Source organism: Homarus americanus, unplaced genomic scaffold (genome assembly GCF_018991925.1).
Source record: "Homarus americanus isolate GMGI-L3 unplaced genomic scaffold, GMGI_Hamer_2.0 scaffold34739, whole genome shotgun sequence".
NCBI lineage: Eukaryota > Metazoa > Arthropoda > Malacostraca > Decapoda > Nephropidae > Homarus > Homarus americanus.
This window is the reverse complement of record NW_024737434.1, coordinates 90,089-103,204: the sequence shown is the minus strand read 5'-3', so window position 1 is coordinate 103,204 and position 13,116 is coordinate 90,089. Positions and strand designations below refer to the sequence as shown.

The 13,116-nt window shown below is 36.1% G+C and overlaps 1 protein-coding gene across 36 annotated transcripts in view; it reads left to right on the top strand.

Annotated features, from left to right (window-relative positions):
- Positions 1–13,116, top strand: part of LOC121873420 (longitudinals lacking protein-like) — a 115,657-nt gene that overhangs the window by 27,701 nt on the left and 74,840 nt on the right. Inside the window, exons 5-7 of one of the 36 annotated variants that reach the window (XM_042376957.1) lie at positions 6,859–7,017; positions 9,773–10,082; positions 10,446–10,714. The exons of 24 other annotated variants lie outside the window; for them this stretch is intronic. In XM_042376957.1, the coding sequence (XP_042232891.1) occupies positions 6,859–7,017; positions 9,773–10,082; positions 10,446–10,591 (615 nt within the window). In that variant the 3' untranslated portion in view covers positions 10,592–10,714. 11 more of the 36 variants (XM_042376959.1, XM_042376956.1, XM_042376997.1 and 8 more) reach the window with 11 other exon arrangements.

Here is a 13,116-nt window from a genome sequence, read left to right as displayed (position 1 = left end):
AAATATTTAATTAAAATAAAAAAGGGGGTCTCAAGCTGTAAAGGCCTTGGGTACTTAGTGTATCTGCATATGCATATTGTGCTCTTATCTTATTTTGAGCCAGCCACCCTAAATGCCACTTAGTTACTGACAATTGTACTGTACTGTGTGACATTCACTGATGTACAGTAACTTGTTCTATCAATGCCAGGAAATGTAGGTGGGTAACTGTATCCTACTAAAGCCACTGAATATGTGTGTCTGACAAAATTGAATAGTTTTCAACCAAATTTGGGAAAATTTTGCCATGCCTCTAGTTCTACATGTGACACTGTCACTGCCTTAGAATAAATATTTTAACTCTGGCATCACATTTTATGAGTTTACTCATATTGTTTTTGACCAATTTCACATCCTGTGGGAGGACAGGCTTTGGCATGTTGTTAATGCACATACAGTGAAAAGTCACTTTATCATTTTAGAAATTTGGGCAAATTAACTCAAACTTCTTGGAGAACAATGTAGCCATGGGCTTAGTTCAAGGTCAATTTTGTCTCAATGGTATTCAACAAGGATTTTATACTCTACAGATGTACTGAGTCAGTTTTGGTTGAAAAAGAATAGGAAAATTATATTAAGAGCTTTGGGAAAAAGACAATTGAATAGACTTAGAACTAGATATCTTTTTGTATGGTTTTGTTTTGGAAGTAGAATATGGTAAAATATATTTAACCATTGTCTGTTGTACTGAGGAGTACTGTATAGGTATACAAGAATTGCCAGGTATACACCATTCTTCAATACTTTTCTTGGTATCGCAGGTGGGGCAGGGCTTGGTGAGCAGTGGAAGAGAAATGTTCGTAGGCAATCATGCTGCTTGGTCTAACCTCAGGATTCTTGCCAAGTACTACTGCAATGTTTGTGGCAAGAATTTCCGGCAGCTCGAAGACCTCAGGAGGCACTTAAGGATACATACAGGGGAGAAACCGTATGCTTGTCCGTTTTGTGATCATCGTAGTACTCAGTTAGGTCACCTGAAAGATCATGTTAAGAGGAGGCATAATATTACAGGAAAAATTCCAGGGCAAGGAACAACCCAGAGAAGACCTTTATAAATATCTTTTAGCAGAAGGTAATAATTACTTTATAGGGCAGAGAGCATGACTAAAGATAAGCTTGAATTTGTGTGCGTGTACGTCTGGCTAGCTGGCCAGGTCTTTGCAGATGCTTAAAGAATAAGTTTTGTGGTTACTTTTATAACTAGGTATGGCAATAGATGAGTGTCGTAAGTCAAGAGAATTAAGGAAGTCTTAGTATAATTTGACACTATCTTTATAAGTATTTGTTCAGCTTTTGTTGGGGGATTTTACCCCAAAGCATTAAAAAAATCAATGGGTAGTTGTTTTGCTAGCAATATCTCACAACCGAAAACTTAGCTAAAATTTTACAAATGGCCATAATAATTTGTTATTGTAAGGCATGTCCCCCAAAGCTGTGTATGACCTTGGCTTTTGAAAGTTGGTGGTTTTATTTTCCACATCTATTAAATAATTTGAAAAGATAAATAAATAAAAAGCTCTGCTAATGAATAAGTGGTAGATTGAAAATGTGTATTTAAGGAGAAGCCTTGATTAAAACATGACCAGTGAGCACTGTCATTAATAGTCATCCCATAATAATGAATTAGTTGATAATTGTGAAAATTTTCAAAACATATTGTGCCCATTTATACTTATAAGGTCCATTCTCTCTCCTCAGTTTAGTAATAAGGTCATTGAATTTAAGAACAGATTTTATTTCCTCCAGCCATGTAACCACAGAATAAAGTATAGATAATTGTAGCTTTCAGTCAATGCTTGCGATCATTATTGTTGCGTACTGTATAGTGAGAAGCAATAAATGTTGGTAACTTACACCCACCAATGTGACTTTTCTTGGTATCGCAGGTGGGTCAGGGAACCGTGAGCGGTGGCAGATATATGGCTGGTCACGGTGGTGGTGCTGTGGGTGCCAACTTCAGGTATCTGGCCAAGTATTACTGCCCATATTGTGGCAAGGCCCTACGTCAAATTGAAGACCTCAGAAGACACATTCGGACGCACACGGGCGAGAAGCCATACGCTTGCCCGTATTGTGATCACAGGTGTTCACGCAATGGAAACTTAAAAGACCACATCAAAAGAAGGCATAGTCAGGACTTCAATAAGGTCTTGGTTGGAAGGTTAAGCCTCTGATGAGACTTATTAGAAGATAAAGTTGTCTGTAAATGGGAGAACCTGAATTGACCAATAACACTAAAGATTATCACTTTTATAACAATGGATGAAAGTTGTGTATGCTTCTGGAAATGTTTTGTTTGCTTGTCTTGTGTACAGAGATAAATGTTCTGTGAATTCAAACTAGCAAATGTGGTATTTTGTGTGCAATGAATTAATTGGATTTATATTATACACTATTATTTGAGGGTAATTACACTCATAGTAAATTGATTTTTTTTTCCTTTTAATGTTGTCGTCGGCTGCTTCTGAATATTTGACTTGGTAATTTTAAAATTTCCTTCAAGTCCATTTGGGAATCATATCGCTAATAACAATACCTCTACTGTATAGATCTCATGAGTAATGTAGAGGGGGGGGGAGGTGTAAAATAAAAAAAAAAACATTGGGAATTTGATCAAACAAGATTTGTATAAAGTACAGTAGCAATATATTAACTGTATATTAAGTAGAAAACTATATGACGATGCAGAGTAATTGGGCACATACTACTTTGGGGAAGATTAAAGGGTATAGAGAACTGGTTTAAGGTAAGATGTGCTGTTTTGTAGCTGGCCAACGTGTCAAAAATATTTTGGATGAGTCAACGAGGGTAGTCTTGTAGTTCACTGTAAGACTAGAGAATACCAAAGCTTTACTGTTCTTCACTTTCTAGAGTTAAAGGATGTAAACAAACTGACTAGATAGCTAATGTATGCCTTCAAGTAATGAGCAGAACGCTGACTTGTACCTTTTAATTGGATACTCCTAGAACTGGATCTTTAGTTTGGTGTGCATACTTGTTTATGTTCCCATTATTGTCTTATGAAATTAGGTAACACACGTACACACAGTTGAGAGCTAAAGCAACTTTACAAAGTAGAAAGCCACTTTTTTTAAAGAGATCTGTGGCTTTCAACTCCATTTAGCAAGTAAATAAGGCAATTATGTGTGCAGTACATGGTTCAGTACATGCAGTAGGAGTGTGTGGCAGGGAAGGGGGGGGGGTTAATGTACAGTAGAATTTTACAATACAGTATATAGATATAGATCATTACTGAAAGTATTTAAACAAATTGCATTAAATACTATGCTATTCTTTTTTATTCCCAAAAACTTTGTCAGGGAGTGTCTCATGATGAAAAACTTACAGCCCCATGTATTAAGATTTTATTTATATGTGATAAAAGTTTTATAGTAAGAGTATCATGTCACTTTTTTTATGAATTATGCATCATTAAAAATAGACAAACAATGCAAAAATTTTATTCCCAAAAGGTTAATGATTTATACAACTAATTAGAAGTAGACAAATTTATAATTACCTGTATATTTATTGTTAGGACACGTACAACAAATTAGCATACAGTACACCTTTATCTGTTAATGCTCAGGTAAAATAAAACAAAAACAAGTGCAGTTGGTGTGGTGGATGGATTAATACGTTACATTCAGTTATGCTTTTGTGCTGTGCAGTATTAAGGTGCAATGATGTTTGTCGTTCTGTTTTTGTTTCCGTTCATTAACAATAGTTTCCTTTGGCTGATTCTTTTCACACTTTAGGAATGTTTTACCTGGTTGAAAATGGTGTGCTGTTGGAGGTTATTGATGATCAAGGTCAGAGGTAGTTGGGCACCTCATGCTTAAAAATTTGTGTTGATGAAAGGTCACAATTTTCGGGTGACTATTTTTAACCATTTTACTTCACTGACAGTCTTATGTTGAAGTTAAGTGTCATTGTTAACAACCACACTGAAGTGTTAACAAATATCCTATCTTGACCACTCTCACATCTGGTTGGCCTAGAATTAGCTGTAGGTTTGTACCTTTTTTGACAAACTTTAAAGGTCAGGAGAACAGTTACTGATCATATTCATTATGAAATTTTCCTAGCTGGTTTTTCTAGATCTACAACATGCAAAGAACTCTTAGTCTACTTTGGGCAAAAGTCAGATGACATGAAATTTTCTTAGTTGAGAAATATCACCTTTCTCCATTGACCACTCCACTCTTGACCATTTTACTCCATTGACCAACAGAAAATTGTCTGTTTAGAATATATAAAAGACCAATATACTTAATTTCAGTTCTCTATTAAATGTCTTTTATTTTAGCTAAATATTCTGTGCGATTCAAGTATTGATCATTTGGCAGTTAACAAAGACAGATTATACTGTTGTCAAATATGATATACTGTCCAGTATAAAAGTGTGATGGTATTTGTCTACTCATTTGCTTTTGAGAAAATACTTTAACTAAGGGTTTGTTATATTAACCTCTTTATTGAATAGTTTCATTATCTAACAAATTTGGAATTGTTAGAAACACTAAACCATATTAGAAAAGTCTGTGCTGCAAACCATTCAAAGAACACTGTAGTAAGGGGTAGGATACGTACAGTTAAAATGAAGTAGTGGTTATAGAAACGTTAAAATAGAAATAATCAGCTCTTACAGTTCACAGCAGTGTCTTAACAGTTAAAAAAATTTACGAGATAGTTGGAAAATTAAATACATAGTTGGTATACAGTTGTCCCCTGACTGAGCTTGAGTTTAGGTGCCATGAAGAGGTCAAGTTAGGTTGATTCCCTTTTAGGGGGTCAGCTCCTTAAGTTTGTCAAATCCCCAATAAATGGCTCTTTTAAACAGCATTTGTAGACTTTACCCAAGGAAACCCCTGTATACACCTACATTTACTGTACCTAATCTAATAAGTGATCTTCCTGTTGACTAGTATATGGTAGTGAAACACAGTAGAGTATATTATATTATATTAACAACAAATATTCAACACTTGCTTCACATCTGGTCTGCTTGTTTGAGAAATGCCTGCAGTGATCCAACAATTTAACCCCCTCCTCCCCACCTTTTATTAAGGTAAGGCTTCCTTTTCTGAGACATATCTCTCTTGAGCATGTAGAAACATCAGCATTTTACGTTTCTGTTCAGAAGATGACCTCTTGAAAGATAAGATATGTTCTTTGTGTTAAAATACAGGGAAGATTAGAGACATCACTACAACCATTGGAAACTGTAAACAAACAGTGGTCGCTGGGGTGCCTTAGATAACCATGTATTCTGGTAGTGTTGTTAACCTTGTGGCTTAATGTATTTTGGTACCATTGACATAAGAGAGTACTACAGTACTGTATTATCCAGACAAAACATAATGGCAACTGTTTTGTTGGCGAATACAGTATATGTACAGTACACACACACACCAGTACAGTACTGTACTTTAACACCATGTCAGATGCTGTTAATATTTTCTAGAAGAAGAGCGGTTTATGAAATTTTCAAGAGAATTAATCAACAATAAATGTATTGCTTAAAATAATAAAAGTTAAGCTGCACATCATAGGTAGAGCAAAGAGATCTATGGCACTTTTTTTACACAATGGTGTTTTAATATACCGGTTTATATACTATACAGTATAGTTTTTTTTTTAAAAATGAAGGATTGATAATGAAGTTAAAACAAATGGATATGGAGAATAGAAGAGCATAATTAGTTGAAGAATATCCTTAAGTAATATTGAGGCAACATAAGACTGTACAGTTTAAGATACTGTATTTGTGGCATGTTTATAGTTCAGATAACCCATTGACTTAGTCTTACAAGTTTACATGCGGGAGTGTACAGTATTACGTACTGTACTTACACTGAGTGAAGACCATCCATACCAACATACATTTTTCTTGGTATCGCAGGTGGGGCAGGGCTATGTGGGCGGAGGCAGAGAACTGGCTGTGTATGGTGGTTCAGCTCTTGCTAACTACAGACCTAAGGCGAAGTACAACTGTGTGGTCTGTGGCAAGAATTTTCGGCAGCTTGAGGACCTGAGACGTCACATTCGGGTGCACACTGGGGAAAAGCCATTTTCGTGCCCTTACTGCCCCCACCGATGTACACGAAAGGGTCATTTAAAAGATCACATCCAAAGAATGCATTCGTCATATTTCTTTCCAGTCAATAAGTAAACTATATCTTTTTAATAACTAGCCTTTCTCTTGTGATTTTTGTGAAAGGTGACAATGTATTAAAAAGTTGGAGTAAATGGAGTGTTTTCTGATTACTGACTTAAAAGAGTTAATACAACTTGTTATCAGTTGCTTGTGCCCAACTTTACTGTTCCATTTTACAAATTTTGCATATTAGGAGTAACTACTACTATTCTCATGTTATTACTGTTTGCTACCCTGATATGAATACAATTAAAATGAAAAGAAACTATTGAATATAACTTTAACCCTCCAACAGTATTACCTGTATGTGATATCCTGTAGTGGCATCAAAGTTTAGTATCCCTTGTCACAGGTTTGCCACAGTAGGTTGTTCAGTGAGTGAATATCTGTGTAATACAGAGGATGGGTATTCGTTTAAGTGAACTCGTCATTTCCAGCTTTTCTGAAGAATTGAAATAGTAAAGTACAGTATTACCCTTTATATAACATACCTCTATACTGGCTGTTGTAGAACTTGGAAAAAGAAGATTATACATACTGTGGTAAGTAAATCTTCTAGTATTTTGAAATTGATGAATATTTAAAGTAAAAGGGGATTGCATTTTTTACTCTGTGCTGATGACTAGGGTCAAGAGTGACAGGTTCCGTTTCATCCGTAGGTGGATGTGCCGCACTTACCCCAAACAACTGGTGGCGCTGTGTTTGGGGATGAGCATGAGCAGTTCAACAACCAGTGGAGCCTCATGGATAAGGAAACGTTCCTTGGGAATAGTGATACTGCGGGTATCTCGCAGGACCAAGGCCCATCAAATCAGCGTGTGAGGTTACATTTGGAGAAAAAGTGTTTTCAGTGTCCTTATTGCCCATATGCCACCAAAAACAGCACAAATCTTAAGACTCACATTCGTACCCATACAGGTGAAAAACCTTTTGCTTGTCAACACTGTTCATATCGAACCGCTCACAGTAGTGATTTGAAGGGTCATTTACGCAAGCACACAGGGGAAAAACCATATTTTTGCCCCCATTGTTCATATCGTACAGCTCACAACAGTGCTCTCAACGTTCACATACGAGGTCATACAGGCGAAAAGCCTTACTGCTGCCCCCACTGTCCTTATCGGACAGCTAAGGGAAGTTATCTGAAAGTTCACATGAGCTCTCACTCTTTGATATAGTTATATACTGTACAGTATATATATATCCTTCAGATTCTCAATATGAACATAGTATTTATAAAAATGAACCATTGCTTAAGTGCTTAACTTCAGTATCAGACTGTTTCATATTTATACACCTGTTGCTAATGGATGATATAATATGGGTTTATCACATGTCTTAGGTGCGCATCCATAATCCTTATGTGTCGATGGCATTTATTGATATACTGGTAGATATTTTGATGGAATGTCCCCCTGAGTATGTAACAACACTAGATGAGGTGCAGAACATCAAGTCAGTTCACATATATTGAAAGTCATACCACAGCTTAAAGTCATGGGTCAACAGGCATCTTACGTACTGCAGCACAAGAGTTTGATTGTGTGTGAGTGTGTCCCCCATATATTATTTGGAAATGGATTTACACAATATAGATGGAAGTAGTCTGGGATTGTTCTTGCTTACTTTCTTATGGAAACATTGGTATTAATGTGAGAACAAAAGTATTCAATTGGAGAAATTTCTTTAATATTAGTTTTCATTAGTTCATTGTCTTTCTCCACATACATATACAGTCCTGCCTCATCTGTCAAGAGACTCCCTCAACCAGTGCTATATTTTATACATCCTGCTCTGCCACTCGTCCTCCTCCCATACTTACATATGCTACATCATTGGGTATCTGAAAGTTTGGGTGTTCACCACATTACATTCATAGATTTGCTGTGTAGGTATTGAGAAGCTCCTACTAACAGGATGACTGGTAATTGTTGTCTTGAAACCATTCTTTTTAGTTTGTCCAGATCTTCATCTCATTCTTTTCAAAGAACTCTTTAATTATAATGGCCGCAGCTAATATTCTGTAGACATAGGGTCACAATTTACACGCAAAGTATTACTGATTAAAAATGCTGTCAACTTTCTTGGACCTGTTCTGGCTAGTACAGTATCACTGATCTGCTGTTTAGAACTAATGGTTTTAAAGTATAGCTCTTATCCGATTGGAGTTATAATTTGCAGTTAATGTGACTAAATTATTACTAGCTAGACCAGTTGGGATTTACAGCAATGTTTTAATTCTTGTAGTTGTTTGAATTAGAAGTATGATTACTTGGCAAGTGTTCACAAGTAGTTCTCAGCATTAGTGTAAAGTTATCTCAGGGATTACATTGAACATGAACATTGTATACAGTACCAGACACAAGTTTGAAAGTGAATAATGACCGTGATATAGATTATGGTGATGGATCAAGAACCACGTTTTCAAGAGATAGTGATGACAAACGGTTGATCAACATGTTTTGTTTTTTTTAACAGTTGTAGAAAAATCTCATTTGCTTCAACACATTGATATTTAGTGAATAAAACAAACTTGAGATGGTACACTAGGAAGAGAATATACTGTACAGGTACTCCTCGACTTACGACCTACTCAACTTACGATACGACCGCCCCAGTCGTACCAATTATTTGTTTGTTTTTTTCAAGTCCCGACGTTAGTGATTGCGCTGTGTACTGACAAAATTTACATTTATAATTCCTTTTAAAATGGCTGGCAAGCTTAAAAGTGAGAGTTTTGTGGTGCTGAGAAGAAGAAGAGACACCCATTTTAGATTATATATATATTATTTTCGACTTACGACCTGGATTTGGGTCCCTAACCCCGTCGTAAGTCGAGGACTTCCTGTACTGTATGTAAGAAGGTGAATGATAAATACAAATCTGGCAAAACTGGAGAAGAATATGGAGTACAATACAATGCTAAACACAACATTTTTAAGGTTTAAAAGAGGCTGTCTTGGTTGTAAAGTACTGTACAGTACTTATTTGCTACAAGGGTCACCAGACTTTTGACACAAAGTTAGAAGTCTTCTTGAACACGTACGGTAAACTTATCACAATCTTACAAATATATGACCGAGTTTCTGAAGACGCAGACATTGTAAAATTACGTTCAAATTTTAAATACTGGTAATGTATGTATGCATATATATCGGTACAGGTTAAGTGAGAAACAAAATTTTGTAATAAGTACATTTATGATTTAAAGAGTCTTTGCTGGAAGAAGCTACCTATGTATAAAATGTACTGTACCCCTGTACTGTACTTTGTTCTTGGCAGAAACATACACTTCTCTTTTTTTTACATACACAGGCGTGATATACTGTATTGCTGTCCCTGAACATATAATTTGTTGTCTTGTAATTCTTGCTCAAGGTCCTTATATACTGTGAGTGAGGAACTTACTACAGTAAAGGCATAATAATTGATATTAATCATATGAAAGTGTAACATTTGTTACTTTTATATGTTAAATGAATATTAGTTTTTAGCCTGTTCTGTGGACGAAGTTTATTAGTTTAAACTCTGCCATTTTTTAGTTTGGGAATGACAGGTTCCATTTTCCCCTAGGTGGTTGGGTCCCACTTCCCCAGTGCGTCCTACGGTATAATAGAAGAACCCCAGATCTACACACACCAGAGAAACTACTTGCAAAACAGGCGGACATCTAGATGTAATGTATTATCTACACAAGAATTTGGAAAAAATAAGCTCACAAATGCTCGGGATAAGCCACACAAGTGCCAGCTTTGTCCATATGCTGCATCTACTGCATATAATCTGAAAACTCACATGAGTACTCATACTGGTGAAAAACCATTTGCTTGTATGCATTGTTCTTATAGGACAGCACACAGCAGTGACTTGAATGTCCACATGCGTAAGCACACTGGTGAAAAACCATTTGCTTGTGTTTATTGTTCTTACAGAACTGCTCATGGTAGTTACTTGAAAGTACATGTACAGAAACATCATGGGCCAAAGTTTTATGGATGTCCCCAGTGTCAAGATCAATTTAGGTTTTCTCATCAACTCCAAGAGCATCTAAATAAGAAGCATGGTCAAGATAGTGTTGGCCAGCAGTAGTGAAATTTGTTCATTATTGATGGCTTTTGTTTTGCTGTATTAGATGTTCATACTATCTATCTGTTAGTCATTATTCATACAAGGAAGCTTTATTGCTTCTTATTTCTTGAAAAATTTTGGTAATGGACATGGAGTGACTGCTTCCATTTCCCCATAGGTGGGTGTGCCGCACTTGTCCTCTGCTGTGTGTGGTGCAGAATTGGAGGAGCAACGCCCATTGTTTCATCTGGAGCCAGGCAACTTAAACAGGCTGTTTTCCTGCACCGAATGCTCCTATACCTTCAAACGTCGTTGGCTACTTAAGAGACACATGAGGACACATACCGGGGAAAAACCTTTCCAGTGTTCGTTGTGTGATTATGCTGCTGGGACCAAGCAAAATCTTGTAGCACACATCCGTACACATACTGGCGAGAAACCATACGCCTGCCCTTATTGCAGTTATCGTGCTGCACAAAAAAGTGATCTGAAGGCTCATTCCCGAACTCATTCCGGAGATAGGCCATTCCCATGCCCTCACTGTCCATATGCTGCCGGTCAACGTACAGTGTTACGTAGGCATCTGCGAATTCATGCTGAAGAACAGCATTATGCCTGCACTAAATGTCCCTTTGTTGCCGTTCATCAACTAAATTATGATATTCACATGTTAACTCATTAACTGGATATGAAAATCCTAAATTTACTTCACTTTTATAATGTGAAATCATTTGCCAATACTATGCATAATTTGAGTTAGAAAAATGGCCAAATTTCATTGTTGAAAGATAGGATGAATGCAGAGTTAATGGATAGACACTGTTTTTCTTGCGCAACCTTTAAAATTCTACTGCCATAATAAGACTTGTCGATGAAAAGTGTGACATTGGATAAAAAACATTTAGGGGGAAATAGGCAGACCATTACTTTTTTTCTTCTTCAAGGTGCATCGAAGATGAAGCTAATTGTAGGCATCTCCTTGCAGGCTCTCAATGTGGAGAAGCCCTTCGCGTGCCCCATCTGCCCTTATTCTACGTTTCGCCGCAACCACCTTGACATACATCTGCGGACTCACACTGGGGAAAAGCCCTACCGCTGCACTCTCTGTCCCTATGCCGCCTCCACCAAACAGAACCTTAAGAGACATTGTAGAATCCATACAGGGGAAAAGCCATTTGCCTGCCCTCACTGTCCTTACCGAGCAACCCAAAGTAGTGATTTAAAAAATCATATTCGAATTCATACTGGAGACAAGCCTTTTCCTTGCCCTTATCCTAATTGTACATATGCTGCAAGTCAAAGCTCAATGCTGAGGAGGCATATACGAAATCATTATGAAGCAGCAACTTTGTCATCTCAATAGTTAATGTTTTTCTCTTTATTTATTTTTTATTATTATTTGCTTGAAGTGTCTTTATTGTTGATGAATAGAGAGAGTCATGTTTGCTGGAAAAAACAATTGAGCGTTGTTAAAGGTTGATAGTTATGCAAATACACGCCCAGTTATTTGCCATTCTTTTATTCACTGTATGGTGGATTGCACTTGTTTTTAAAGCCTACATTTTTGGTGGATCTATTTGAATAAAAATTATTTTAAAACAGTAGGTAATTCCTTTGTATTTTTTATATTTGGTGAAATTTGTCTCAACTGGTCATTTTTCAGTGATACCAAACTGCATTTCAAATGGAAATAAAATTTTGTCTCTAGCGATGCCCTTTTTTATTGTCTGCAAAAGATATATAGATTGTTTTTTTCCAAATAAGACTTAAAATACATTTTAATAGGGAAAGTTGCAATGATACCCTTGAATTATGTCCTCCTGTAATTTGAAGATACTGTATCCTGTTAGTGAGTTCCTTTTAAAAAACCTTTGTTGATGGAAAGCTGACTTTCCTCTTTGCAGTCACTCATTCTCCAAGAAACATGATGGTGGGAGAGCTTAGAGTCGAAATAAAAACTAAGGTGTAGTTTTCATGGATAACTTTGAAAGTATTCTAAACATTCTTGAGTTACTGGTATGACATTCAAGTACTGTACTGTATTATATATCAGTACAGTTCTGTACTGCACACTAAACAAACAAAAAATAATTTTTTTTTTCCTTTAACTGTTACCAGTAATAAAGACTAAAATGGATAATAACTAAAAAAGTTGCTTTTTCATTTGAATTCTTTTAAATGGTCTGGATTTTAGTCAGCTGTACAAAATGGTATCAAAATAAGGCTTGTTATAAAGGTGAAACGTTTATGTAATTTATATGTGAGACTTCCGTAAGATCAACAATGAAAATCATCATTGTGAAGAACTAGGTATTGAATCCAGGAGATATTAGCCACAGCCCAGTACACTGTACTGTTGAGTCAGCTGTCTCCAGGCAGCACAAGTAATGTGTGTAGGGCAAGTTGGCAACTGTAAATGAGAGGCTTAGGTTGTTGTAAGCCTCCCTGTGTTTAGCACAATTAGAAGAATTGACTTTATAATGTGAATTAAAATATGAACTTATTTAGCGTATTCTTCATCCTACACAAACAATGGTACAGTACTGTAGTCATATATTTAGAGAGAGGGGATACTTTTTATCTCATCCCGGTTTATATTTTTAAACTTTTATTTATTTATTTATTTATTAATAATATTATTATTATTATTATTATTATTATTATTATTATTATTATGGCTATTGGAAAGTACTGATGTACAGTACAGTACTTGCATCAGTGTCAGTTGCATCGTCTGTTATGCTGCCACTGCTTTGATATTCTCCTTGCTTCTGACTGGCATGAAGAAATTAAATGAGTACTGTGTACTGATTAGACTGTATATATATTATTATTATTTTATTTTTATT